At 57.1% G+C, this 26,341-nt stretch overlaps 4 protein-coding genes and 1 long non-coding RNA gene across 48 annotated transcripts; 3 read left to right on the top strand and 2 right to left on the bottom strand.

The window, feature by feature from the left end:
- Nucleotides 1–2,068: 2,068 nt before the first annotated feature.
- On the top strand, nucleotides 2,069–7,255 carry GPR62 (G protein-coupled receptor 62). 3 transcript variants are annotated; one of them, XM_084988472.1, is made up of 3 exons: nucleotides 2,069–2,206; nucleotides 2,282–3,413; nucleotides 7,061–7,255. In XM_084988472.1, the coding sequence occupies exon 2, from the start codon at nucleotides 2,307–2,309 to the stop codon at nucleotides 3,396–3,398; it is 1,092 nt and encodes a 363-aa protein (XP_084844598.1). In that variant the 5' UTR covers nucleotides 2,069–2,206; nucleotides 2,282–2,306; the 3' UTR covers nucleotides 3,399–3,413; nucleotides 7,061–7,255. The 3 variants fall into 3 exon arrangements, with proteins under 3 accessions (XP_084844598.1, XP_005669676.2, XP_005669677.2); XM_005669619.4 differs by lacking the exon at nucleotides 7,061–7,255 and having other exon boundaries at nucleotides 2,282–3,543; XM_005669620.4 differs by lacking the exon at nucleotides 7,061–7,255 and having other exon boundaries at nucleotides 2,287–3,543.
- Nucleotides 4,124–16,046, bottom strand: PCBP4 (poly(rC) binding protein 4). 5 transcript variants are annotated; one of them, XM_003358457.5, is made up of 14 exons: nucleotides 15,861–16,046; nucleotides 13,883–13,985; nucleotides 7,824–7,965; nucleotides 7,617–7,640; nucleotides 7,476–7,508; nucleotides 7,133–7,249; nucleotides 6,775–6,906; nucleotides 6,487–6,615; nucleotides 6,210–6,284; nucleotides 5,999–6,043; nucleotides 5,860–5,923; nucleotides 5,683–5,735; nucleotides 5,425–5,594; nucleotides 4,124–5,010 (listed from the first exon to the last, which is right to left on the bottom strand). In XM_003358457.5, exons 3-14 carry the CDS (start codon nucleotides 7,902–7,904, stop codon nucleotides 4,722–4,724), a joined length of 1,212 nt encoding a protein of 403 aa, XP_003358505.1. In that variant the 5' UTR covers nucleotides 7,905–7,965; nucleotides 13,883–13,985; nucleotides 15,861–16,046; the 3' UTR covers nucleotides 4,124–4,721. The 5 variants fall into 5 exon arrangements, with proteins under 5 accessions (XP_003358505.1, XP_020924533.1, XP_005669675.1 ...); XM_021068874.2 differs by lacking the exon at nucleotides 15,861–16,046 and having other exon boundaries at nucleotides 7,133–7,244; nucleotides 13,883–14,005; XM_005669618.4 differs by lacking the exon at nucleotides 15,861–16,046 and having other exon boundaries at nucleotides 5,683–5,738; nucleotides 13,883–14,005.
- Nucleotides 14,154–18,483, top strand: LOC146397329 (uncharacterized). The gene is made up of 4 exons (XR_014823201.1): nucleotides 14,154–14,910; nucleotides 15,794–15,932; nucleotides 17,815–18,087; nucleotides 18,352–18,483. It is a non-coding gene; the product is annotated as an uncharacterized LOC146397329 (long non-coding RNA).
- Nucleotides 15,105–18,817, bottom strand: ABHD14B (abhydrolase domain containing 14B). Of its 4 annotated transcripts, none has more exons than XM_084988473.1 (4): nucleotides 18,750–18,817; nucleotides 17,808–18,026; nucleotides 16,500–16,738; nucleotides 15,105–16,146 (listed from the first exon to the last, which is right to left on the bottom strand). In XM_084988473.1, the coding sequence occupies exons 2-4, from the start codon at nucleotides 18,016–18,018 to the stop codon at nucleotides 15,967–15,969; spliced, it is 630 nt and encodes a 209-aa protein (XP_084844599.1). In that variant the 5' UTR covers nucleotides 18,019–18,026; nucleotides 18,750–18,817; the 3' UTR covers nucleotides 15,105–15,966. The 4 variants fall into 4 exon arrangements, with proteins under 4 accessions (XP_084844599.1, XP_005669680.1, XP_003358507.1 ...); XM_005669623.4 differs by having other exon boundaries at nucleotides 17,808–18,038; XM_003358459.5 differs by having other exon boundaries at nucleotides 17,808–18,101.
- On the top strand, nucleotides 18,484–26,066 carry ABHD14A (abhydrolase domain containing 14A). 35 transcript variants are annotated; one of them, XM_021068481.2, is made up of 7 exons: nucleotides 18,484–18,635; nucleotides 19,273–19,416; nucleotides 20,717–20,970; nucleotides 22,362–22,573; nucleotides 22,750–22,865; nucleotides 24,416–24,651; nucleotides 24,862–26,066. In XM_021068481.2, the coding sequence occupies exons 4-7, from the start codon at nucleotides 22,380–22,382 to the stop codon at nucleotides 25,042–25,044; spliced, it is 729 nt and encodes a 242-aa protein (XP_020924140.1). In that variant the 5' UTR covers nucleotides 18,484–18,635; nucleotides 19,273–19,416; nucleotides 20,717–20,970; nucleotides 22,362–22,379; the 3' UTR covers nucleotides 25,045–26,066.
- The last annotated feature ends 275 nt before the right edge of the window (nucleotides 26,067–26,341 follow it).

Raw genomic sequence — 26,341 nt, forward strand, 5'->3', positions numbered from 1 at the left:
AAAGTGCCAGGAAGAAAAATAAAGCAGGGGAGAAGGATTAGTGATGGGAGGTAGGACAATTTTAGAAAAGATGATCACTGAAGGCCTCTCTCAGGCAGAGACCTGAGTTAGGTTAGGGAGCAAGCAATGGAGAGATCTGAGGGAAGGGTATTCTGACAGAAGAAGCAGCACATGCGAGGAAACTGAGGTGGAAACCAGTTTGACATGGGGGAGGACCAGCAAGATGACTGTATGGCTGGAAGTATGAGAGGCAAGGAGGAGGCGGGCAAGGTCAAAAAAGTGGGGGGAATGCCACCTCAGCCCGGAAGAGGTGAGATTCCATTCTGATGATGAGAAGCTTTTGAAGGGATGAGTGCAGGGGTGTGACCTGATCTGATTTGTGTTTAGAGGGATCCACTTGAGCCACGTGTAGAGTGGATCTATGGTGTCAGTCAACATCCAATCAGCAAAACAGAAACCACTTTAGGATTTTTCAGACAGGGGGCATTTGATACAGGAAAAGAATTGAACTACCGAAGGCAATCTCAGGATTAGCAACAGCAGGAAGCTTCTACCACCCCTAGGCTGGAAGGATCACAGAAGGAAGTGGAATCCCAGTGCCCAGAGGTCAGGGTCACCCTGCAGGCACCAGAACCTCAGAGGGGGCTGCCTGAAGGGAGCCAGGGCTGTGGAGAGAGAGGATGTCTTCCATAGAGGCAGATCCAGGCTGAACATGAGAGGGAAAATAGCTTCTTCCCTCCTGCCACCCTCCACTTTTCTACTGGTAACTTCCATTGGCTGAATATACCCACAAATCAACTGTCAGAGGAGCCTGGGAAATACATTTTCATAGAAGGCAGAGCAATGCTGGGGAAGACTGAGGAATGGACCTAAGGGCAAATGAACAAATGATTGGCATGAGGTGCAGGAGTGGAGGCCAGGAGACCAGTTAGGAGGACTCAGAAGTGGTCCAGGTAAGAGATGGTGATGGCTAGGAGCACAGTAGTGGTGGTGAGAAATGGCCAGATTCAGGTATGTTGATGGACTGGATGTGGGACATGGGGGAAATGGAGGTGTTAATGAAAATTTCTGAGATGACATTTACTATGATGGGGAAGACTCTGAGAGGGGCAGATTGGGGAGGGGTCAAGAGTCAGGTTCTTGTTGGGCATAGGACTTTTGAGATGCCCAGTAGTTAAAGTATGGGGGAGATGCTGAAGAGGTGACCTGAATACCCAAGTCTGGAGTTGAGGGGAAAGGGAGAACTTCACAAATGGAAGTTGGGGTTATGGCATGGGACTGAGTGACCACCTGGGGAGCATATGCCCCACTGGAGTCCCATGGCTTTCCCTGAGTCAGTACCTTGAGGGAGGAGGCCATACACTGCCTGGCTAGGACTGGGTTTTATGCCTAGTCAGGAATATGGAAGGTGGGGGTCTTGCTCACCCAAACCACACATCCCGAGAGTTTCTCTTCTTCCTAATGAGAACTCTAGGTGTTCTTAGCAGAAGGGGACTTGTTAACAGCAAAAACAAAACCAAAGAGCAATTGCCCCTTAAGGCCTTCTCTCATTAATTTCACGCACGGTCATGAAGCACCTGTTCTGTGCTAATTAATACCAGCTGAGCACCTACTATGTGCCAGGTCCTGTGCTTGTCTCCTCACTTGATCTAGCCTCCTCTTTCTGAGAGAACTAGCCTTCCTGGGAACCAGTGTGTACGTAGGAGTCTCCCTGCTCCAGTGCTTGCCTCACTGGTACCTCAGTTTCCATTCCGTATAAAGGCTGAATGATCTGATTACCTCCACTAATGGGGATGGCAGAAGAGAGCACAGGGGAGGCTACTTCCCACATCTGGGATGGGCAGAACACGGTCTGGCTGACGCCAAAGCCCACACTCCGACGTCCTCAGTTTAGACCCCAGCTTGTGCCTGCTCTGGACCCACTCCAGAGGCACTCCCAGCACTTCCACAGCACAGCCTCCAGCCTCCAGCTGGCAGCTGCTAGGACCCAGGGGGCCGGTGCCAGGCCCTGCCCCTTCCTTGCCAGCTCTGTGTGTCTCCAAAGGGCAACATCAGAGTGACAGCCAGTACCATCTCCAGCAGGGGCTGAGTTGCTGGGGCAGAGGAGAGAGCCGCTGTCCCACCCCTGCACCCTTAATGGGGCCTGCCAAGCCCCAAAGAGGATGGCAGCCTGGGCGTCCGAGCCAGCCCCTGGGCAGCCTGTGAGGTGAGAGGCCAGAGGAGCAAGGGATGGGTGATGGGAATGAGGGGGGGAAAGCTCCATTTGCTCTCTGCATCCCAGCACAGGGTGAAGCCAGAGTGCACGAATGGCCAACGCCACAGGGCTGAACGCCCCAGAAGTCGCAGCCACGATAGCGTTGATCCTGGCGAGTGTTGTGGAGGCAGCAACGCTGCTGGGCAACGGAGCGTTGCTGGTCGTGGTGCTGCGCACACCGGGACTGCGCGACGCACTCTACCTGGTGCACCTGTGCATCGTGGACCTGCTGGCTGCCGCCTCCATCATGCCGCTGGGCCTGCTGGCCGCTCCACCGCCGGGGCTGGGCCGCGTACGCCTGGGCCCCGCGCCCTGCCGCGCCGCGCGCTTTCTCTCGGCGGCGCTACTACCCGCCTGCACGCTCGGCGTGGCCGCGCTCGGCCTGGCGCGCTACCGCCTCATAGTGCACCCGCTGCGGCCTGGCGCACGGCCTCCGCCCACCCTCGTGCTCACCGCTGTATGGGCGGCTGCGGGACTTCTGGGCGCGCTTTCCCTGCTGGGGCCGCCGCCCGCACCGCCCCCTGCCCCAGCTCGCTGCTCGGTCCTGGCCGGGGGCCTCGGGCCTTTCCGGCCGCTCTGGGCGGTGCTGGCCTTCGCACTACCCGCCCTCCTGTTGCTCGGCGCCTATGGCGGCATCTTCCTCGTGGCGCGCCGCGCTGCCCTACGGCCCCCGAGGCCCGCGCGCGGGTCCCGGCCGCGCTCCGACTCTCTGGACAGCCGCCTCTCCATCTTGCCGCCCCTCCGGCCTCGCCTGCCCTGGGGCAAAGCAGCCCTGGCCCCGACGCTGGCTGTGGGCCAGTTCGCAGCCTGCTGGCTGCCTTACGGCTGTGCGTGCCTGGCGCCCGCTGCACGAGCCGCAGCAGCTGAGGCGGCCGTCACCTGGGTTGCCTACTCGGCCTTCGCGGCTCACCCCTTCCTGTACGGCCTGCTGCAGCGCCCTGTGCGCCGGACGCTGGGCCGCCTCGCCCGTCGGGCGCTGCCTCAGCCCCCGCGGGCTTGCACGTCGCGGGCCTGGCACCCGCGGGCCCTCCTGCAGCATCTCCAGGGACCTCCCGAGGGCCCTGCCCTGGGCCCTTCTGAGGCGCGGGAACAAGCCCGGGATTTGGCAGGAGAAGAGAGCCTGAGCATGCCAGAGGCCACCTGAGAAATGTCTCCCAAGGTGAGTGGGGACTAGAGAAAGCAGGGTGGTACCAGAATGGGCCGATCCCATCTCCTGCACAGCTTGTGGCAGGTGCCCTGTCTGGACTTCTGGCTCTGCAATGAGAGAAAGGGACCCTGCAGCCTAGTGAGGCCCAGAGGCTACTGGGAGCTAGGAATCCTGAGTTCTAGGCCCAACTCTGCATGGTCTTGTGCACAGACCTACCCTTTCCCAGGCCTCAGTTTTCCCATCTGTACCCTGAACCATCTCTAAGGACTCCCCCAGCTTGGGCGATCTGGACACTCAAGAAGGGTCCCTGGGGCCAAGGAAGGAGCGGAGGTGGCAGGATCACAGAGAAGAGGGTTCCAAGGGCTCACAGCCAAAGGGATGGGCCAAGCAGGGCAGGGTCTAGGTTATAGCCACAGCATGAGGAACCAGTGGAGAGAGCTTCAGAAAGACCTCCCTGACATCTGCACTGAGGAGCGTCTGGACAAAACTACTGGAACTCCTCTCTCAGCTTCTAAAATGCCCAGAAAACAACTGGATCAGTTTGGTGGCAGAGGCAGAAGACTGGACAATGTGACCTCCAAAGGGCTCCGAAGCCCTAGAACTGGCATCTGGAAGGGGCTGAGGCCCAGCTGGGACTGACGGAGTCACAGACGGGGTTCCTCTGGGGCCTTGGCTGCGCCCATTTTCTGGAGGTTTTGCCAACACCCACAGTGTTTCACAGCTTTCTGGTCTCTGAGAATATTTATTCAAAAACAGGGATTGAAAAAACTGTACAGAGTGTCTGCTGCTGAAAACTCAGCCCCTGCCCCCATGCCACACCCCCAGCTGCCCGGCAGTGCCCTCTTTGGGTCACCCTCTGCCAAGCCCAGCCAGTCCATTCCAGTCAAAAGGGTATCAGTGGAAGCAGCAGGAATCTGCAGGGAGCTGGGGAGAGAAGCACAGCCCCCGCCACCCCTGGCCTCCTCGCTGATCCCCACAGGGGGGCAGCAGGCAGGGAAGCCCTAAGGGATGGGGAGTACATGAGTGACCCCCCCCCAAAGTGGGGGCACTAAGGATGCTCCCTGCATCCAAGCACAGCTAGAGGGGGTGGAGCCCCCTACCCTGGGGCTGCCGCAGCTGCCAGAACCCTGGGCCAGAAACCATCCCCGTTCTGAGAGTAGGAACTCCCACAGACCGGGGCAGGGTGGGGGGTGTATCCATGCGTCTGGGCATTAGCGGCATTTGGGACCCCTGGGGTGGAGTCTCCTTGGGCAGGTAGGGCGCAGAGGCAGCCCCCTGCTGGCGGTCCTGCCTGCCCCCATGCCTTTGCCTCAGTTGGCCTCAGTAGGGGGAGAATTTCTGCCGCTCAGCTTTCTTGCTCCCATTAGCCGCTGCCATCTTGGCAGTGTAGGCTGCCAAGCCCGGCGGCGGCCCTGGGGAGGCAGGTGGTAGAGCCAAGAAGGGTACAGGCTTGAGGCCGATGAAGTTGGAGAGGGAGATGGCATAGGGCGTGCCCAGCAGGCCTGGGGGAGCTGTGGGCAGGGCCGTCAGGGGTGGCGAGAAGGGGGCAGGCAGGTCTGTGGGGGCCGAGCTGGGTGTCCCCCCAGAGGTAGACTTGGCCGTTTCTAGACTGGAAAGAGGGATAGAGGGGGGAGATGAAGGAGAAGGGGGGGGTGTGAGAAAGGGGACAATGAGGACAAATTTCAGAGGTGAGATTAGATGGAAAATAGGAATTGAGAACAATGACATGGTGTGGATGTGTTTGGGGAGAAGATGGGAAAGGTTGGAAGTATGGGGATGGGAAGAAAGGACAGGCAGAAATAGCACAGAGTGAGGGGAGAAATGGGGAGGCCGAAGAGCCAGGGAAAAGAGACAGGGATGGAGAAAGAGGACAAGAGGGACAGATATAAGGGGAAGGGAGTGTGGCAGGGTCAGGGAAGGCAGAGGACAGGCCCAGGAGAAGGCAGGTCAGCTCTCCCCACCCAACCAGTGCCTTTCTCAGGCACATAAGCCCCGTGACCTGTGATACCCCCACCCCACTCACCAGGCAGTGATGAGGTACTGGGCCAGGGCGATGGAGACTGGCGAACCAGTGATGGTCACGTGCCGCTCACCAGCGCCCTCTGCTTGGTTCCCGATCTTGATGTGTGCCCCTGACATCTGCCGGATCTCACTGATCTTGCTGCCCTGGCGTCCGATCACGCAGCCAATCAGCTGGGGAGAGGGCATAATTCAACCTTAGGTGAAGTCCAGACCCCTGGGCCCTCCTACCCACCATGAAACCACCCCATCCTCTTCTCACGTCATTGGGAACCAAGAACTCCTGTGAGCTGGTCTGTGTACCAGGATCCAGTCCTGCTGGGAGGAGAAGAGGAATTGGCTATGAGTCCAGGCCTTTCCTGCCTCCCCATGAACTTCCCAGAGGGGCTGCCTGGCCGATTGGGATCTATCCCTGCTTCCTTCAGAAAAGGCTGCTCACCTGGCACCATGCTGGGTGAGGCGAAGGGGACTGCGTGGCCCGAGAGCTGCTGGAGCTTGGTAACCTGTGCCAAGAAGAGGGGTTAGGAGTCAAAGCAGGCTCAGTGTGGGGAGAGGTGCCTTGGGCTTCAGTCACTCACCTCGGCTGGGGTCACAGCCCCATACTGACCCTGGACGGAGAAGCCCTGTGGAGACAAAGTGGGTAAAGGGGGCTTATTGTGACAGGTCAGGGCAGTTTTGGGGGGAGTCAATCCTCTCCACCCACCTAACCCTGGACCCCCCCAATTCCTTCTTTCAACCCCCTCCCCTTCTTGAATAACAGGTCTCACTCCTCCTGCTGCTCCCCCTCACCTGGTTGGTGGAGAGAAGGACAGTACCTAAGGAGAGGCTTGGATGATATGGGATAGTGGCTCCTTTGGGTGGGGACTGTAAAGCACAAATGAGGAGACTCTGTCAGGACCCTCTCGGGCCCCCCTGACCTCCCTAAGGGCCCTACGTCCTCGAGGCCATCCCAGTAGCCTGACATCCTGGAGCTCCTCATCCAACCCTGCAGCCCCGCCCTACACCCACCTGGTGTCACATACCCAGGGCCCCTCCTCTTCCCTCCCTCCCTGCCCGAGGGCAGCACCTCCAGGATAACAGCACAGATCTGGCGCACACATAGGATGATGGCATCAGGCACCCCAGACACAGTGACTGCACGCTCTGTGGAGTTGGGGAGCAGGTCTCCTGCCACCTGCACCTGGGCACCCGTTGTCTGCAAGCAGAGAATGGGGGCCACTTCTGTCTTCTCCCATAACCCCGAGTAGAGTGCCCAGGCTCAGAGGTCCCCAGGGGGGATAGGAAGCCATAAGCCCAGGTCCCCCGTTGATACAGAGGGTAAGACACCCTGGGAGTGGTGTCCCCTCTCCCTCACCTCTCGGATCTCCTTGATCTTAGTGCCAGCCTTCCCAATCAGTGAGCCACACTGGCTTGCAGGGATGACAAGGCGCAGGGTCACTGGAGGCCTGGAGACATTGCCCCCGTTTGCAGGAGCAGCACAGAGGTCCTGCACAGGAAGACTGTGGGTTGGCCGTGCCCACCTCCGCTGTTTCCCAAGCCCTGGAGCACCTTCCTGCTGGGGGATGAAGCAGGGAAGCCCTCTCCTGTCCCACTCCAATGAGTGAATCCTGTCCTGAGCTTGGCCTTCCCTCCCACCATAGCCACTTTGTGAAGTTGGAGTCCTGTTCCTCTGGGGGAACCACCCTGGTCTCCCACCCCAGCCAACCACAGACCTCATCCAGCTTGAAGGCGATCATGGAGACTGCATGGAAGACTGCTGCTGTAGACCCGGTGATGGTGGTGATGCGCTCCGGACAGGAGCCCTCAGAGATGGTGATCCGGGCACTGCTCTGCAGGTACAGGATGAGTGCTGGGCAGAGGGCCTCCTTCTCTTCCTAGCCAGAAACCTGCCTATCCCCACCCTTCACCAGGCCCCAGGCAAGGCTAGAAATGGCTACCTTCTAGGGGCACTCACTGGTCATCCCAGATGGTGGATTCAGGGACAAGGTGGGGCAGGGATCTCCCCTCCCCTCCAAACCAGGTGCCCTGGGCTCCTCTTCCAAGCCCCATGCTCACCTGTTCTCGGATTCGCTTTACAGTCTCTCCTTTCTGCACGGGACAAAATAGAGAATGGCTTAGGCCAGGCTGTCGATGCCTTCTTTCCTGGGCTGAGGTCTCAGATTGAAGGGGTCACACAGAACAGAACAAGGCACCTACCTTCCCAATTATGCTGCCCACCTCCTGCAAACAAAACAAGAGCGGAGTCAGCAGGGTGTCAGCGCCCCAGGCCCTGCCCTTTCCGTGACTCAGGGAAGGGGCTCCACAGGGGACAGGACATGCAAGGTCAAACTCCCTCTGGCCTGGCGAGCTGCTGCCTCACCCGTCCTCCGCCCCCTCCTGAGCCACCGCGAAGCCCCCCCTCACCTTCCCATGCATCAGCATCCGCAGCGTCAGGGTGATGCTGAGCTCTGGCTCCTCCTCCAGCCCCGCATCTGAGCCACTCATTCTGTCAGGCGGGGCTGGGGCCGAGGCCTGGGAATGTGTCCACGCTGTAGCCTGGCCGGCTCTGCAGGGGAGGAGGAAGAGGAGTTACAGAAGAGCCTAGCTCTCTTTCGGGTGCCCTGTCCTTACATGGGGGCCCCGGAGCCAAACTAGCCAAACTCCCAGGGCAGGGAGACAGCATGGGCCCCAAGTCTCAAGTGTCATGCTGACAGTGTGCTGTGTGCCACTCACTAGCTGTGTAAGTCTTGCCAGCATATTTAACCCATCTGCGCCTCAGCTTCCCCATGTGTAAGAAGGGGATACCAACTCCCACCCCCATAGTTATGAGAATGAAAGTAAGATGGGCACGTATGTGATAGGCACCCAGTCTCTGTGAGTAGCCTTCCCTTCCCCTTGGGTGTCAGAAGAAAGAATTAACCAGACCTATGGGAGTCCAGAGAGAAGGCACCTCCTCCCTACCTCTTGGAAAGAAGGGACCCTTGTGAATTGGGCCTGGAAGTTGGGTTAAGGTTGAAAGGTTACTTCAAACAAGAGACACTCGAGTCCAGGAGCCAGAGTCCCCGCTGGCTAGAGCCTGGAGGAGCAACTGGAGAGGGAGCCGGAGCAGCCATAGGAGCCAAGGGAGGTCTTGAAAGGTGGGTGGAATGAAGGCAGTGAGGCTCCAGGAGGGTGGGCTGTGCCTGTCCACTAGAGGTCACTAAAGCAGAGGTTGCTGCAGACAGCTGTGAGCAGGTTCATTCAGCACTGGGGGTGGGGTGTCGGGGGACCAGAAGCCTGCTCAGCGAGCGGTTTTCCGAGCCCTCTCCTGTGTGCTGAGGAGGTTGGAGGTGTCCAGGCTGAGCGAGTTCCCAGCCTGGAGCACTTTCTACTGTACCAGAAACAAGTCACTTGGACTCTGGGTCTCAAGGTCCTCACCCAGAAGATGGAGGGACTGCTTCTCCTTGGGACTGGGCGATGGGTAAGAAATGGATTGGGGGGCTGGGGAATGTCGAGGCCCTTAACCAGTGGAGGCAGGAGGAGCCAGAGATTAGCTTCTGGGATTAGCCCAGCCGCCAGCCCTCCCCACCCGACCCCTTTTCATGCCCCGACTTAATCCTGAACCTTAATCCTGCTTGGAAATCCCCCTCCCCCAGAGGCTGTCTTCTGCCAAAGCTCAGCCTTGATGGGGAGCTCACTGGGGGACAGAACCCGAGCAGGAAAACAGGGAGAGAACCAACTGGTGCCAAATATGAGCCAAGAGCACGCCCAAGGGTCAGGATATGGAGCTCTGTCCAATGCCCTCCGCTGAAGCCCCCCACCCCCACCCCTTGCTAGCTGAGCTTGGGTAAAGAGTAAGTAGGAGGGGTGGGGCTCCTAGCCTGGCTTTCTCAGGAAGCCTGAGCAAGCCACTGTATGGCCTGAGACCTCTATTTCTTCATCTGTACTACGGAGGCGACATCCCTGACCCCCCAAATATGCAGTAACTGTTGCCTCCCCCACACCTGCTCCTCCCTCCGGCTCCAGTTCTGCGCATAGGCTCTCCAGAGGTCAGAGGTCAGCAGTGGATGCAGGGACGGTGCTCTGTGGGCATCCTGGCCAGCCTCATGCTGGCTGCCCTTGCTAACATTCCCCTGGCTGCCACCACTTCCCCCAACAAAACATTTGTGATGACGTGCTTGGTTTCTGTTGCCCTGGCCAGCCTGGGAGCCCCTTAGAGCAGGAGCCAAGGCTGCCGCCTTCTCCTTGTGTTCCCAGAGCTCAGGCCAGAGCCAGGCTGGAGAAGGTGCTGGGGACACATTGGTTATATGAACAGTTGAATTTACCAAACTGAAGGGGAGCCTGTGCCTAGAGAAGGTCTGTAACTATCCAGAAAGGTGGGGCCTGGTGGGATGAGCAGGGTCCTTCCTGCTAGTGCAAAGCCCTGTCTACCTTCCCTTTCTGCTGTCCTGTCTGGGTCTGTCTGTCTCTTCCCAGGCAGTGGGGAGGCTCTTCACAGATGGGGAACAGGCTTTAGTAGTCTCTGAGACCCGCATCTGGCCAGTAGACCAGTAGACAGTAGACACGGGTTGTGTTTGGAGAGGACTGACAACTTTGTCCTGAGCCACGTCTTAAGCTCTAAAATTTTCTGGGACTCTGGGACCCCTTTGGGGTGATAACCAGTGGGAGACCTAACTTTGTCCCCATATCATTTCCACATGACCTCTTCTGGCAAAGGCTCCTAGGAAAATAGGTCAGAATGGTTGGGATGTGGCCAGAACTAGGGCTCCTGCCCTGAAAAAGATACACGGGTCTACAGCAGAACCCCACTGCCCCGAATTCAGTGGGTGACCTTGGCCAGGCCTGCACCTGACCTGGACCTCAGTTTGCCCAGCTGTGCTATATGTGTGTGTTTGCGGGAGGGTGAGGGGTCGAAGAGTGACTGGTCTCTCTGTGTCCTTGTTCTGAGGGACCCTCAAGTTCTTTCCTGCTTTCAGGGGAGAACAATACAGGTCTCCCTAATTATTCTCCTAGGACTCCTAAAAACAAGCAGCCCTATGAGGCATACTGGCCCCCCTTCTGCCTTCATGGGGCCTCTAGGGAGTTATTTGCTGCTCCAGCCTGGGGGGTGGGTGCTGCCTGGGTCCCTGCTGGGCCACCCACATGGCAGCCACGCGTCAAGCCTCACTGACCTCCAGCTCACCTCTGGGGGTGCCCAGCCCCCTCTGGTCAGCAGGGCTCCCTGGCAGAACATACCAAGCTTAGACCAAGCCTCTGACCTCAGGCGTTCCCTCCTGCTCTCTAGACCCCCTACCACATTCAGCGCCCACTCCTTCTGTCCCTGGCTTCCTGCCACTCCGGCTGGAGGGGGCGGAGGTGGGGGTGACAGCTGTGTAAGCGATGGCGGCTGCCCCTTCCTGCCCCTCCCCCTCAGCTGTCTCTCTCTCATGACAGCTGCCCAATCAAAGGGCCGGGGGCTTAGCCAGCTCCCCCCCACATGCAGGGATCAAGTGTCCACCCTGGCTTTGTTCTGGAGCAAGAACAATCCGGGGGAGGGGAGGGCTCCTAGGGCCAGGCAACTCAGTGGACTGACCCGCCCCTCGGGGGATTCCCTCTGCTCTGCTAGCCAGAGTGTCTAGACCAACTAGGGCTTGTAGACCAACCTGGGCTGGGAAGAGAGAGGAGGTTCCAGTCTCCAAGTTCATCCCCCACCTCATATCCCCCAACATTCCTCTCTAGCCCCTAACCTAACAGTCTCCTTCTCTTACTCCAAAAGCAGCCATGCTGGCCACACCCAGTGATGCTGGGGAATGACTTGGGGCATCAGGCGAGGCGAAGCAGGGTGTGGCAGGGGTGGGGGTGGACAACTGGGCCTGGAGATCAGCACTGAGGGATCCTGACTCCCTTGCCCATCCTCTTCTTGGGCATGCTCACCCTTCCTAATTAGCAAGGCCTCCATAAGAACTGCCCCAGCATCTTCAGATCCATGCGCCCAGCCTCTCAGCCTTACAGCCTCCTGGGATGGCCATTGATATCTACTTCATGGGAGAGTTGGAGGAGGAGGGGCCTGCAGGGGAGCAGCCTGGGGTCCTCGAGCTCCAGCTCCTGGTTTCTTGACCTAGAACTGTCCTGTAGACTCAGTGCAAGGCAGAGAAGGGAAGCTTTGACAAGCTGGCTGGTACCAGAAATGCTACTATCTCCTTAGAGCATCATTAGGCAACCCCCCATGAGTGCTCACAGCCAAGGGAAACCAAGGCAGGCCCAGGCCCAGACTGGACTCCAGGAGAAAGGTACAACTTCATGGTACAGCCCCCACCTACTGGTACCCATCTCCTCAGTGTCTCACCCAAATTGAGAAAGGTCTCTAATTTCCATTCTCTGCTGGATACTGGGTCACTCTGCCACTCAACAGCCATCCTTGGCTCCTTAGTGGCCAAGGAATAAAGCCTCACCTCCATAGACAGGCACTCAAGACCTTTTGTGATCTGACTGTTACCAACTTCTCTTGTCTCATCTCCACTCCATCCCCCCCCACCACCACATACACACCAGACTGCAAAACACGCCTAGCACCTCCAGGCCTCTGGGCCTTTGCCCAGGCTGAAATGCCCATCCTCCTCACTCTATCCAAATCCACCTTCTCTGTGAAGCCCTCCCCAACCTTCCAAATCAGATGTAATCACTCAGGTCTCTCTGCCCCAGGAAGATGCCTACAACTCAGAGGAGCCCCAACTTGGCATTTCTGAGCCTGTCTTTCCACCTCACAGAATTCAAGGAGGGCAGAAGCCCCAACCAGGCTCAGTGTGCAGGGAGAAGAAGGGGCTCACAGGGCCTAGAGGCATTAGAGACCAGAGATGGGGCTAACGATCCTAGAGAAGCAGTGAGAGTGGGGTCAGAAGACCCAGAGCACGGGGAATCAGCCACATGGAAGAGTCAGGATCTGCGTGGACAAAATTCCCGGTTCTTATTCTTCGATACCCCCAGCTCCTGTTCCTGCTGCTTCTCTGGGTCTCAGGGCTCCCAGGGCATATCACTGAGGTGGGGCATTTGCTTTGTGCTTTGAGACTTCTTGGAGCCCAGAGTGGGTTACCCCATGGGGAAGAGGGGCAGGCTGGAGGAAGAGCTGCGGTGTGGCATAGTCAGGCTCAGGCTGTTTCAGCTGGAAGGGCCTCACCAGAGGGGAACCTGAGGCCCAGAAAGGAAGGGACTTGTTTGTAAGGCTACAGGAGAGGCAGGAACCCTGGAGTCCACCTGTGTGGGCTCAGCTCTTTCCTCAAGAGGTCAGCGCCACTAGGCAATGGTGATGAGAGACTAGAAGAGGGTAGTGATGGGAGTAGGAAGGGTGGACAGAGCCTGTCTGGGGACACAGGGTGGGGCAGAGCCAGCCTCCCTGTGGCCTGGGCCTGCCAGGGTGTGTGGGCCGCCTGCTCCCAGCCCCCCACCCTGAGCATGCAAGAAGAACAATCCCCTTGTGTTTGGGCAGCCTGAGCCTGCATGCTGATGAAGGCTGGGGGGTGGGGGCAGGGATGGGGGCGCCTTGGAGGTTGAGGGGGTTCTAGGGCCCGGAGGGGCCAGGGGACCTTCAGATGGGAAAAGGATAGGGTCCCAGGTACTGGCTCTGAAGCAGTGAGGGTAGTCCCAGCAAAGAGTGAAGGCTGGTTTTAAGGTCCTTGGGAGCCCCTGGGATCTAAAAGCTCTTTGTAGGGGAAGAAGGGCCCCTGAGGATACATGCTTTGTTGGTCCAGCATGAAGGCCATCATCCTGGGCTTGGTCGGGACTAAGCCCACCTTCTAGGAGGAGAGAATGCACCTGGCCCTGGGCACATCCCCTTGAAGACCACTCCCCAGGGTGCTGGAGCCGGGCGGGGCACTGGGTGCCACAGGTCCCAAGATGGCGGGCCTGGGATAGGGGAGTGAGGAGGCGGGCACCTCCCTCTCCTGGCCAGGCAGGCTCCAGGGCCAGGCTGAAGTGAGTAGCCAGAGGCCCCCCCCCCCCCACAGCTCCCAAGACTCCAGCTAAGAAGCTAGGTCAGAGCTGAGGGGCTGAAGAGCCATGGGACACGAGGGAACACTCTGAGCCCCCAGCTGTCATCTCCACACACCCCTGGCTTGGAGGTCTGTATCTGGCTTCCCCAAGGACTGCAGAGAATGGGAAGGGGTGTGTGCAGAGCCAGCAACTGCAGGGGAATGGCAGATGGGGACAGAGATGGAGAAGAACCAGAACCCACGGCAGTTGGTCGAGAGAAGAGCAGGTCCAAAGGACAGAAACAGCAGGTGGGATGAGGGCCTCAAATCTGGGGTCTCAAGTCCAGGAAGCCCCTCCCTGGTACTGGGGGCTCCTCTGGCAGACCAGCGCCCCCCACCTGTGCAAGCCTGGACGCATGTGGGACAGGGAACGTGTTCCTCTCAGTCTCCCAGCCTCCCAAACCCAGGACCCCGGCCTGTGGACTTGGGCGCGGGCTCCCCGCCCCCGGCCGAACCCCCAAACTTCGCGGACCTCAGTGCCCCGCCCGGCCCGCGCCCTACCTCGCTGGGGCTGTCCTGCGGCGGCGGCGGCGCGGCGGCTGGGCCGCTCAGTCCCACATTGTCCCCGGGAGAGGCGGCCGCTCACAACTGCGAGTGACATCAGCTGCGAACAATGAGGGGTTTGACAGGCGCGGAGCCCGGCCGGCCCGGAGCCCGGCTCCGCGCCCCCCCCCACCCCCGGCCCGCCCGGCCCGGCCCCTCCCCGCCCCCTCCCCGGATCCGATTACAGCGCGGCGGGCCCGCCCCAGCCGCCCCAGTGCCGCAGCCGCCCGCCCCGCCCCGCGCGCCGCGGTGCGCTCGGAGCGGCGGCCGCTTCCGGGAGGGCTGAGACGACCCTCCCCCGGCGGCTCCTCCAGCCTCGAGGAGTGGGGGGCGAGGGGGGGGGATCTGGCCTGAAGCGCGGTTCCAGCCGCGATCCTCCCTGCTCCTGCGCGCTGCGCCCAGTTCCCAGTCCCTCTGCTCTCCGCCGGACTCTCCTTCCGGCCTGGGCTGCCCGCCCGGCGCCTGGGCCGAACCCCCGGCACCCCCATCTCGGCCTCGGCCCTGCAGCCAACCCCCGCGCTGCCCCTCTCCGGCTCGGGTCCCTCGGAGCTCGGGTTTCGACCCTCCGCGGGGCCCGGTTCCTGGCGCTCCTTGCTTCTACACCATCCATCCCCGCGCGGGTTTCTCGCCCACGAAGCCCCGCACCCCACAGCTTCCGCGAGGCCCGGCCCTCGTCCGTTCAGGACAGGTTACCGAACCAGCTGGAGGAGGGCCCTGAGAACGGTGTGACCCTGTGCACCCGTCCCGTGGTTTCCCCAAAGCTACCCTCAGAATATCTTTTGGGGCTAGGGTCGCAAGGGACACGGCCCGGTTGACTACTCGACTAGGGAAGCGGTAAGAGTAGGGGGAGGAGCTGGGCGGTTCCCAGGCTCTCTCCTTCCCGCAACGCACCCTAGGCCACCGCGTTCCCAGGGGTGCAAATCTACCTCCCCCTCTTCTCCGTAATCGGCTCAGCCAAGTCCCACTGACCTCCACCTCCCCCTACAGTTGAGTCTCCTGGCAAGTGGGTGTGTGTGTGTGGGTGGGGAGGGGAATCCAATCTCCCTTCCCCTCCATCTGGCCCGGTGGACAAAGGGCAGGGGGACCATCTGGTCCCGCCAGGATGGGGGAGGGGCACGCAGTGGCGGTCCCAAGGGGCGGGGGAGGGGCGGCGCTCTGGAGACAGCGGGAGCCTGCGGGGTCTAATTGCATCACTTTATTTCGCAGACCTCCACTCTGTCTCCCCATCCCCCAAACCTCAGAGCAGGAATCTAGCTTGGCTGAGAAAAACCCAGGCCTAATAACCTGGGAAGCTGTGGAATACCCAGAAGGAGGCTGGAAATCTGAGGGTTGAAGGGGTGGTCCTTCCCTTTTGGGGTCATTCCTGCAACCTGTGGGTGAATGAAGTTCAGAGCTGGTGGCACCCTAAACCTGGCAGAGAGTCTCCTGAAAGGGCTGGACCATGGGGTCCCCATCTTCCTAGACATGGGGTGCTGCATGGTTGGGGAGAGCAGCATGTGCCTGTGCAAGTCCTTGTGCGGGGGCAGAGCATGTGTGTGTTTGTGTATGCAGTGCAAAGTGACTGTGTGTGTGTTAGTGTCAGCTCAGAGCTGCATGTACCTGTGTGGTTGCCTCAAGTGATGGATCATATTTGGGAACATAGACGGTTCTAATGTGTAAGCATGAATGTGGGCATGTATGTATCTATGGTCTAAGGGGTGGAGGTAGGGGTGTGTGTGTGCCCAGCAGGGAAGCCAAAGGAGGAGGTGGGAGGTGGGGGGAGGCTGGGAGAAGCCTATAGGAGAAGGTCATCTAATGAATTAATTACCCTCCACCAGATTATGTCCCTTGATTACTGACTTTTTTTTTTGCTTGACTTCACTTTTTCAGTCTGTTACTGAAAGAGAAAGAAGAGGAAAAGACAGACCCTAGAAGACAAGAACCCAGATAGACACACCTGTTGTATGTGCATGAAGAGCAGGAGCCCACGGAGGGAAGGAGAGAATGAGCAAGAGAGAGCCCAAGGCAGGCAAGTGGCCCACCCCCATCCGCAGGGCTGAGCCTCATGCCAGCCCTTTCAGAAAATCCAGCAGCCCTGTGTGCCACTGCTCAGGTTTGTCAAGGTAACAGGGGTGCCCTGCCCCCTCCATGACCAACACCCGGTGATTGGGCAGCTGCTTCAGGTGCTCAAAGCTGGTCTGACCCATGGGGTCCTGGTCTCCATATACAATAAGAACCGAGGTCTAGAGAAAGGAAAGGGAGGCAGAATCAATAGGGGACCTGCCACACCAGCCCAGCTTCCTAGAGATCTGCTCCAGCCCTCCCCATCATTTGTCTCTCCCTGGGGTCACCACAAGTGAGGGAGAGAGACAGGTTGACCCAGAGGTGGTGGGGAGGCATGAATTTGCATCTAGCCCAGCACACAGCCTAGCACAGGGCTTGGCCCAGTAATCTGCTGCCAAGTACACCCAAAGGGCAAAGACTGGTGGTTCAGCTCCTCCCAGAAGCTATCCCTTGGCTACCCAGTCCCCAGGGCTCTGGAAGGGACCCTTCTTTGCTCCTGGCAGGAGCATCTCAGACTCCCTCACAGAGGTACCTTCACTCTGGCATAGTCGGCAGCATTGATTTTGTCAGTGCAGATGGGGGCCACTGGCACATAGCCTCGGAGCTGGGAGTCTGGGGCAGTGAGGAAGAGCAGGGAGTACATGCCACTCAACGATGGGCTGACCACAACTGGGGGGCCCAGGTCCAAGGCATCCACCACAGCTGCCAGGAAACTGCTGGGGACCAGCTCCCCAATAGGGGCAGGGGTTGCTTCCTTGGAGCGCCCCAGACCTGCAGGGATTGAAGTGTGGGAGAGACAGAGGTGATGAGTAGGAGAACAAGGGAGAGAGGGTCCCTTCCTCCAGGAAGTCCTCCTAGGTCAATCTCTGTGCCAGGTGCCTGCAACATAAAGTTTTGCATGCTGCAGTTATTCCTGCAGCAGCTTCGATGTGTCATATCTGTGGCAGGCATAAGGTACTTACCTCCGTGTTTGTGCCCATTTCCCCCAGCAGTGCAGTGTCCTCAAAGAGTCAGGCTCTAAAGCCCAACATGGCTTGATCCCCATCCCAATTCTCCACTTAATATCTATGTGACCTTGAGAAAGTCCCCTCAGCCCTTTCTCCACTGTTCAGTTTCCCCATCTGTTAAAAGGAGATAACAAAAATATCTGCCATTTAAGATTGTTAGGAAAGTTAAGTGAGTTAACTGCTTTAGAGGCACCTGTCCCAGGGCTGGCAGGGTAGATGCCTCCAGGGCAGTGCATGAGGGGCTGGCTCTGCACACAAACCTCCCCTCCAATTAGTCAGTCCCTGCCTTCTGCCAAGGCCTTGAAGTTCAGCCCAACCCACTGTCAGAACCAATCCTGTCCCGGCCTGCAGGTCGGCCCTTGGGCACTGACACCATACCAGCCATGGCCAGTGAGGAGAGCAGGTTGGCCATGCTGCCCCTTTCACACAGAGCCTAAGATTATGACTCTCAAAATATTTTACTTTCAATTGGCTGAGCACCAATGATTATGTGTCAGGTACTGGCCACATACTCACATGGATAATCTCATTTCATTCTCACTAGAGCCAATCCCCAGAATGCCTGTGACTATCTCCCTTTACAGATGAGGAAACAGAGGCTCAGAGACACTGAGATGCTGCCCTAGGCAACTGTTAAAAGCAGCTGGGCAGGGTCCATACCATATCCAGATGAAGACTAGAGAAGCTCAAAGGCCCTTGTAGTGTGCACTGTGCCCTGTCAAGCTAAGAGGTCAGCCTGGCTAGGTCCTCCCAGTCCCCCAGCCCCCAGCCCTCAGTCCCCAGTGAGGCCCCCCACAACCCCTTTCCACAAGCCTGTCCCTGACTGGAGGTACCTGGCAGGTCAATGGCCACAGCCCGGTAGCCAGCCTCGGCCAGCCTGTGCAGCGTGCCCAGGTTCTGCCAGGTCTCGGAGGAGAAGCGTATGCCATGCAACAGCAGCACAGAGAAGCGGGCGGCCTGCCCACTGCCAGGCCGAGCCTCTCGGAAGAAAAGGCTCTGGCCCTGCACCTGGATGGTGCCCTCGTGCTGCTCCACGCCCGCCATACCTGCAGCTGGTGAAGTGCCTGTGGTTCAAGGCCAGGCTGATGAGAAGCCACAGAACACTCTACCCAGGTGAAGTAAGGAGGCTGCCACAGAGAAGGCAGGGGTCCCTTCTGTAGCAGCAAGGAGGCCTCCAGGAGGCTCCCAGAACTCTAGAACATGCTTTGGGGTAAGGAAGACATAGGTGTTATTTCTGCCTCTGCCACTACCATTTAATTAAATGAGGTCAGGCATGTAAAACACTCCTCCAGCGCCTGTTTAGCACACGGTAAGCATAGTAAGTGTATCAGCAGTAAGTAGCTGACTATTTTGCATATCACTCTCTTCCTCTTCCAGGCACTGTTAGAGGTCTTGAGTAAGCCCCGAAGGCTGAATAGGATCGGGATTGGAGTTAAAAAAAAAAAAAAAAAAAAAAAAAAGCTATTTTCCGGGGGCGGAAACCGGGGCGCTGAGCTGGGAAAGACTTTGGAGTTCCGGCCCGCGAGCGAGGGACGCGGGGTGCTCAGAGCGCGGCCTGCTGGGTCCAACGCACTGACGCCGCGGCCAGGGGCGCGGTCACCGGCGCCACCAAGGTTTGCTCTGTCCCCTCCGAGGACCTCGATTCTGGCTCGCAGGATCTGGTAGGGCGCAGGCAATAAGGGGTGGGGGCAGACATGGAGAGGGGAGGAACTTCGGGTAGGTGGGGATGGGCTCTAAGGAGGGAGGAGGAGAGGGTCGGGGTGTAGGTCAGGTACCTGGGGAAATGCGTGGGCTCGCGCAGATAGGAGGCCGGCGAGTGCAGGCGGCGACTGAGGCCCAGGGCGGGGGAGCGGCAAAGGGGCTGGAGTAAGGCGGCGGGGATGTGGCTCGCCCGAGGGCGGAGGCCGGGCGGTGCTCCCGGGCGCCCGCTGGTGGTTGCGAGACGTCGCAGGGCTGGTGGGTGCTGCTAGACTCATCTGTCTTCTCAAGGGGCTCTCAGTTTCCCCAAGCCCCTGGGCCCCATGTACCCCAAGCAGCGACCTGCCCCACATTCATACGATGTGACTTGGGAAGGAGGATTACTCTGAGGTCTCATGCCTGCTGCTCCCACACCCCTTCTTCCCCGACCCCTCATCCCCAGCCTTGGCCGCCCAGGCCGAGTTATCTGTCTGGCACACAGTTGAGGCCCAGCAGGTTTGAATGCAAACCTTTGCCAATGTCCAGCCCTGATTGTTTGCCCAACGCCTTCAAGCCTGTTTCCTTGCCTGTAGAATGGCTGTAATGTTTCCTACCTCACAGAGTGCTAATAAGAAGTGAATCCTGCTTGTTGCAGCTTCCCTGTTCCCGCACAGGCAAGGGACAGGTCAAATGTTGGTCACACGTCACCAACCAAGAGAGGTGACATATAGATTCGTGAAGGAGCCAAGAGGCCACCGACCAAGGGTGAGTATTTGTAGGGGTCAGGGAAGTGAGGTTGGGCCGAGACCTGGGGCTGCTGCATTACAATACTAATATCTTGCAGTTAAACAGTGAGGCCTTCGCCCCAGACACACTGTTCTAAGGCTTGACCTGCCGTTAAAGTCCTTAAGACAACCCAAACCAAAAACTGAGCAAGGGTAGAGATACGCTGGTGGGAAGAAGTCGGGGGCGGGGGGTTCTCCCCAGGCTCTCTCTCAGGCCTGAAACAATACGGGAAATCTGGGCGGGGGAGGGAGAGCGGGCCTGCGTGCTTTGGAACGCCGCTCCCGGCGTCCTCTCCAGCGCAGTTAGCAGGCGCGGGACCTGAGACTGCGGACTGCGCAAGCGCGCCGAGGCTCTCCGCCTCCTAGAGCCCGAAGCAGCCCGCAGAGCGGCGGAGGCAGCGCGTTGGTCGCGGCTCTCTTTGGCTGCTGGTTGCTCCTGGGCGGAGCCCGCCCCGCGGTGGCTGGCCGGGTCAACCCGGTCGGCCCGGTGAGTGTCCTCCCGCCGAAGGAGGGGTTGTGCGTGAGGTCAGCAGGTTGTCCGAGAGCCGGCCATCCTTGCTCCGCCCCAGGGCGCCGGGGCAGAGTCCTGCGGGAGGGGCCGTGCTGAGGCGAAGAGTATGCTTGTTTGTCATCATCGGTACTTGAGGGTCTGAGTGTACCTGTGTGTCGGTGTGGTGTGTGTCATTGTTCCTGTGTGCCTGTGTTGGTTGAGAGGCGGAAGGGAGTGTCGGTCTGTTTGCCTGCTTCTGTCTGTGTATGTCTACTGTGTGTATTTATGTGTGTGTGTGATTTTAAGGGTGTATATATTTCTGTGTATTTCTGAGGGCTGTGTTTAGGTGTCCGTCTGCTTGTGCATGTGTGCTTCGTGTGTGCGTGTGTGTGTAGTTTTAGGGTTGTGTGTGTGGCTGTGTGCTTGAAATATGAGAGTCTGCATGTGATTTTGAAAACATCAGTGTGTCTGTCAGCGTTTCTGATATCTGCCTGTGTGCATGGTTTTAAAGGTGTGTATTTCAAGGTATCAGTTGTGCACAGGCCCATGCGTATGCAAGGAGGCTGTGTGTGTGTGCAGAGAATAGCTTGTACACAGGAAAAGACTTTGGGGGCGAGACTCTGTGTGCACCTGTGTACACCTGTGTGTCGTTGACCTGTATGCCAAGGACCTAGCTCGAGTACAGCTCCTCTCTCCTCTCCCTCATTTCTGTAATGTACAGTTGTTTGAAGCACAGCTGCCTGGTTTGCCATAACAATGGCCAAAGTCCTACCCATTTGTTCTTACCCAGCAAGGTGCCCTGTGTCCCAGGCCCATCAAAGGAGAGGTGCAACAAGAATACTTTGCCTGATAGGAACCTAGGGTGCTGCGTTGGAGGTGTGCAACGGAGGCTGGTTGTGGGTCAGAAGGAAAAGAGGACCCAGCTCTTCCTCCATTCAGCTCTGGTTCTCCATCAGCCCCAGAGGGGCTGCCACTGCCCAGTCACCACCTGACCCTGGAAGGGGGATCGGCGTGGGAGACATCCCCAAAGCTTCTGGAAACAAGGCAAGCCTATTCATTCTAGATTCAAGAAATGATGACAGGACAGCTCCTGGTGAAGTCCACTCTATTTTTGAAATCTTACAGGAAGTTTGTGAGGGTACCCTTGAAGTTATCTCTCCCATTTTATAGACAAGGCAGGCATACAGCCAGGGATTGGCAGAGCAGAGAGTTCCCATTGTGGCCCAGCCGGTTAAGAACCCAACTAGTATCCATGAGGATGGGGGTTCGATCCCTGGCCTTGCTCAGTGGGTTAAGGATCTGGCGTTGCTGCAAGTTGCTGTATAGGCCACAGATATGGCTCGAATCCCGTGTTGCTGTGGTGTGGCATAGGCTTGCATCTCCGATTCAACCCCTAGCCTGGGAACTTCCATGTGCCACAGGTTTACCCCCCCACCCCAAAAAAAATAGAGGAGTTGGCAGAGGAGAGTCTCAAAGGCAGGGCTAACTGCTCTGTCTGGGTTCTGGTTCCTGAGGGCTGTCTCCTGGGCTGGCAAAGGAACTAGACTTGAAGAGTCCATGAAAGAGGCCATTTGGTGTGAAGCTGGGAGTAGGGGGCAGTTGTCTCTCCAGCCTCCATGCCGCCCTTTTCATTTCTAGGTGTGCCATGCCCTTCCCTAGCCCCATCCTCCCTCATGCCTAGGCATTTCCTCAAGGATATTCTCCATGAGTTCTCCTCCCACTTGATATCAGCTGGGGTAGAGCATTAAATATTGCTATCAATGGTAAAACAGGTTCTGATTTTAGCATTAGTATGTACAATGTGATGAAAAGAACCATTTTTCCAAACAGGCTGTCAGTGAGACATCACTTTACCCTTTGACATCTTTCACCTTTGAGGACCCTCACCACTCTGTCCACCAGTTCATTTGTCACCTCTCAGCCCTGGTTTCCTCCTTAGCAAACTGAGTGTGGCCTGGTGGTTAGGATCCCTGCTCTGGGCTCAAGTCCCAATTCCCCTACCTGCTACTCTACACTTTGGGCAAGAGAATTTACCTCTCTGAGCTTCAGTTTCCTTATCTCTAAGAGACCTATAATCATATCTGCTCTCTAGCATTCCTTTATGGATTCAAGAGTCATTACATGTGACAGGCCAAGCACAGAGCCTGGCTGTCAGAAGCACCTGGTGGATGGAAGTGGTTTTAGCTGGCACGAGGATGATGGTGGTCAGTGATGCTGGGAGGACATCTCAGATGCTCCTCACACTGTGGAGTATCTGAGCCCTTGCCCTGGAATGGTTGAGTGTGAACCCTCAGACCCTTGCCCAGAGCGGGGGAAAGGACAAGGGCTGAGTTTTTCCTCTGCTGGGAGCTCCGGGGTGGGATTTGAGGAAGAGATCCAGGTGGCCTTCTGGGGACTCAGTCCTACCCTCTTCTCCTTTTCCTCTCCTCCTCCAGACTGTGGTACAGTCCTCAATGAGCCGGTCCCAGGTAGCCCTGCTGGGCCTGGGCCTGCTGCTTATGCTGCTACTGTATGTGGGGCTTCCAGGACCATCTGAGCAGACCTCCTGGCTCTGGGGAGATCCCAATATCACGATCCTGGCTGGTCTCACCCCTGGCGACTCCCCCCTTTTTTACCGCGAGGTGCTCCCCCTCCACCAGGCCCGCAGGTGGGTGCTGACCCCAGGGTGTAGTAAAAAGACTAGGCCCAAGGAGAGCCCCTGTGTGGGACCCCGCCAGCTTATCTCAGGGTGCTCTCTGGGAGGGCAGTGAGAGAAGCCTAGGAAGAAAGAATGGTGGGCCACTCCCAGACCCTCAGGACACACACTCCCCTGTGTGCCTACAGGGTGGATGTGGTGCTGCTCCATGGAAAGGCCTTTAACTCCCACACGTGGGAGCAGCTGGGCACGCTGCAACTGCTGGCGCAGAGGGGCTACCGGGCCGTGGCCCTTGACCTCCCAGGTGAGAGCCACCACCTCTGGGTCTAGGAAGGTAATATGTAGCAGGGACAAGGGGGCAGCATCCCAAAGAGGGGAGCTGGAGGGGTCGGAAGGCCCTAAGGTGTGGCTGGGGAATATCCAGACCCCAATGTGTGGACAGGCAGTGGAAAGTCACAACACAAAAAAGGTCTGTTTTTATTTTCTACCTCAAAAACTACAGTGTGGATTGTTGCATGTCCCAGAGCAGTTAGAAGTGTGACCTGCTTTACAAGCAATTGCATGAGGAGGTCTCACTGTACCTTTGATGTCAAACTAAGTAGTTTTTGTTTTTTTCAACCTTAGAAATGATTTATGCTATTATTCTTGTCATTAAGAAAAAAATCAAACAGGAGTTCCCACTGTGGTGCAGCAGATCAGCGGTGTCTCTGTAGCACCAGGACTCAAGGTCTATCCCCAGCCTGGCACAGTGGATCTGGCGTTGCTGTGGTTGTAGTGTAAGTCACAACCGTGGCTTGGTTCTGATCCCTGGCCCGGGAACTCCATATGCCTTGGGGGAGCTCAAAAAGAAAAATAAACAAAAACCCAAGAGCGCAGCCCTCAGAGACCCAAGCTGTGTTTCTCTTTTTCTCATGAGTCTAAGCTGTTTTGGGGTGCCAGTCCCTCCTTGGGTGTTTACACACCTAGACAAACATTATATACGGGGTTGGTGTGGTGGAGGTTATAAACATAACTGGTGTCCTGCCTTCTCAGCACATCTATTTACAACCCAGTTTTCTTCTCCTCTACCATATCTCATGGATCACGACAGGCACTAGGACCCTCCCTCGCCATAGTGTGTGCCATCAGAAGGATGGACAGGTTTTATCTGGTCATTCCTTTACTGGGGCTGTGTAGGCTGATTTAGAGTTTTCGGTATCAGCTGAAATCCTCAAGTTAGGAAATTGAAGCATCTTTGACCTTGTAGGCAATAATTTCTGTAGGGTAGACATCAAGGACAATTGGACACTTATCAGAAAAAAATTTTTTTGTCTTTTTTGGCTGCCCCTCAGCATATGGAATTCCCCAGCCAAGCTGTGGTTGCGACCTGTGCCACAACTGTAGCAGTGCTGTATCCTTTAGCCCACTTTGCTGGACCGGGGATCAAACCTGCGTCCTGGCACTGCAGAGACACCATTGATCCTGTTGCATCACAGTGGGAACGCCTCAAATTTTGCAACAAATATTATGTTACCCTTCAAAAATGTTGTATGGACTTATCCTCCAATCAGTCCTGTATGAAAGTGTCTGTTTCTCCACATATTCCCTAACATTGTGCATTATCAGTCTTTTTATTTTTTCTTTTCTTTTTTCTTTCTTTGTATTATCAGTCTTTTTAGTTTTGACAACATAATGAATGAAAGATGTTCTTCTAGCAGCTCTATCACAAAACATTACAAAAAAAAATAACTGGGAAGTTTGGGGTAGCAGATGCTATATGCCACTGTTCCCCATCTCTTTTCCCCCACTGTGGTGGGCAGGAAATAATGACCTCTTTCCCAGCCTCCTTCAGTGGGTGCTTTCTGCTGTTCCCAGGTTTTGGGAATTCGGCACCTTCAAAGGAGGCAAGCACAGAGGCGGGGCGGGCAGAGCTGCTGGAGCGAGTGTTACGGAACCTGGAGGTGCAGAATGCCGTGCTGGTGAGCCCTTCCCTGAGTGGCCGCTATGCTCTGCCCTTCCTGATGCGAGGCCACCACCAGCTGCATGGATTCGTGCCCATTGCACCTGCTTCCACCCAGAATTACACCCAGGAACAGTTCTGGGCTGTGAAGGTACTGGGAGGAGGGTCTCCAACATCCTGGCTTCCTGTCCCTGGTTGAGGCATAGAGGGAAAGGGACTCGGGTTTTACCTGGAGGATGCATGGTCCCATCCTTGATGTAGATGGAAGAGATGGGGAGCTTAGGGAAGATGTCCTAAGGAGGGGCTTGAGGGTCAGTCTGCATCAGGCCCCAGGATCACAGCCTCTTGCCTTGCCCTGCAGACCCCGACTCTCATCTTGTATGGGGAGCTGGACCGCATCCTGGCTCAGGAGTCACTGCAGCAGCTCCGCCACCTGCCTAACCACTCTGTGGTGAAGCTGCGCGACGCAGGCCATGCCTGCTACCTCCACAAGCCACAAGACTTCCACCTCGTCCTCCTTGCCTTTCTTGACCATCTGCCTTGAGCTTACCCACTGCCCAGGCCCAGGCTTGGCCTAAGCTTGGAGGGTCTGAACCAGTCCTCACCAGGGAAGCAGTCCCTAGAATTGGAGGGCAGCAACCAGAGGACCAGGCCCAGTTAGGACCTCTCATTTCATCTCAGAGGCACAATAAAAAAGAAAACAAAAATTTTTGTTATGCCTTGGGAATGATAGGTCCTATTTCCTGATGTTGCTGCAGGTGGGGTGGGAGCTAAGGGCAGGTCTGGGACTGCTTTGGGGCTGAGAGCTGGAGGGAGTGCTTTTCAGTAGCTTGGGAAGGCTAAGGACATGGGCTGCTCATAGACGGCCAGCGTTACCACTCTGTAACTGAGTTTCCTCATCTGTAAAATGGGCATGATGGTAACACCTAGCTCAGGAAAGTGGTTTTAGGATTGAATGAAATGTCTGGGTAAGCAGAGCACTTGATCACACAGGAGTGGTGACTGACCACTGGGACTGGTGGGAAATCCAGGGTTTGGCAGCTGAGCTGAGTGAGCCAGGAATGCAGAACCTATGGCCAGTGAGCATGATGTGTAAAGGTGGGGACAGGGAATGTGGTTTAAAAAGTAGCATAGTGTGGGGGTGGGGGGGTGTTTCTTTCTGTACCCCTCCTGAATTCTTTCAGCTAGACTAGCAATAAAATTAACACAAAACAGGAGTTCCTGCCATGGTACAAGGGGATCAGTGGCACCTCTGCAGCACCAGAAGGCGGGTTCAATCCCCAGCCCGGCACAATGGGTTAAGGGATCAAGCAGTGCTACACCTGTGGTATAGGTCACAACTGTGGCTTGGATCTGATCCCTGGCCCCTGGCCCAGGAACTCCATATGGTGGCCAAAAAAGAAGAAAAAATTACACAAAACAGATTAACAGGAGGAAGAGAAGCAAATTTTAACTTAGTGCAAGGTCTTATAGAGATGAGACCTACGAAGTGGACAGAGCAGCCAGCTTTTATACTTGTTAGACAAAGAAACAATAAATTTGTGAGGGCTTGACAGAACAAAGAAACTTTTGTTTTGCTTTTTAGGGCCGCACCCGCAGCATATGGAGGATCCCAGGCTGGGGGTTCAATCAGAGCTACAGCTGCCGGCCTACACCACAGCCACAGCAACGCAGGATCCGAGCTGTATTGGCAACCTACACCACAGCTCACAGCAACACCACATTTTTAACCCCCTCAACGAGGCCAGGGATCAAACCCACAACCTCATGGTTCCTAGTCAGATTTGTTTCCACTGTGCCACAACAGGAACTCCTGGTTTGGTTTGGTTTGGTTGCACTTG

This window comes from Sus scrofa, chromosome 13 (assembly GCF_054392235.1).
Source record: "Sus scrofa isolate SSC_HxYL_T2T_F1_AM1 chromosome 13, Sscrofa_HxYL_maternal_Yorkshire_Landrace_v2.0, whole genome shotgun sequence".
NCBI classification, from domain to species: Eukaryota; Metazoa; Chordata; class Mammalia; order Artiodactyla; family Suidae; genus Sus; species Sus scrofa.

Bases quoted from the DNA above. Each gene is read 5' to 3' on its own strand.
- PCBP4 (XM_005669618.4), bottom strand. From the start codon at position 7,904: ATGAGTGGCTCAGATGCGGGGCTGGAGGAGGAGCCAGAGCTCAGCATC. The intron at 6,907-7,132 runs GTCTGTGGTTGG...CTTCCTGTGCAG, and splicing joins TCGCCTTCAAGCTGGATGAG to GACCTCTGTGCTGCTCCTGC. The intron at 5,739-5,859 runs GTGAGCAGCCTT...TTCTCCTCCCAG, and splicing joins CTCACCCAGCATGGTGCCAG to CAGGACTGGATCCTGGTACA.
- ABHD14A (XM_084986897.1), top strand. From the start codon at position 19,342: ATGTTGGTCACACGTCACCAACCAAGAGAGGTGACATATAGATTCGTG. The intron at 22,574-22,749 runs GTGGGTGCTGAC...GTGTGCCTACAG, and splicing joins CCCCTCCACCAGGCCCGCAG to GGTGGATGTGGTGCTGCTCC. The intron at 22,866-24,415 runs GTGAGAGCCACC...TGCTGTTCCCAG, and splicing joins CGTGGCCCTTGACCTCCCAG to GTTTTGGGAATTCGGCACCT.
- ABHD14B (XM_084988473.1), bottom strand. From the start codon at position 18,018: ATGGCGGGCGTGGAGCAGCACGAGGGCACCATCCAGGTGCAGGGCCAG. The intron at 16,739-17,807 runs GTACCTCCAGTC...CAATCCCTGCAG, and splicing joins TGTGGCCATTGACCTGCCAG to GTCTGGGGCGCTCCAAGGAA. The intron at 16,147-16,499 runs GTACCTCTGTGA...TCCTTTCTCTAG, and splicing joins CCGACTATGCCAGAGTGAAG to ACCTCGGTTCTTATTGTATA.
- GPR62 (XM_084988472.1), top strand. From the start codon at position 2,307: ATGGCCAACGCCACAGGGCTGAACGCCCCAGAAGTCGCAGCCACGATA.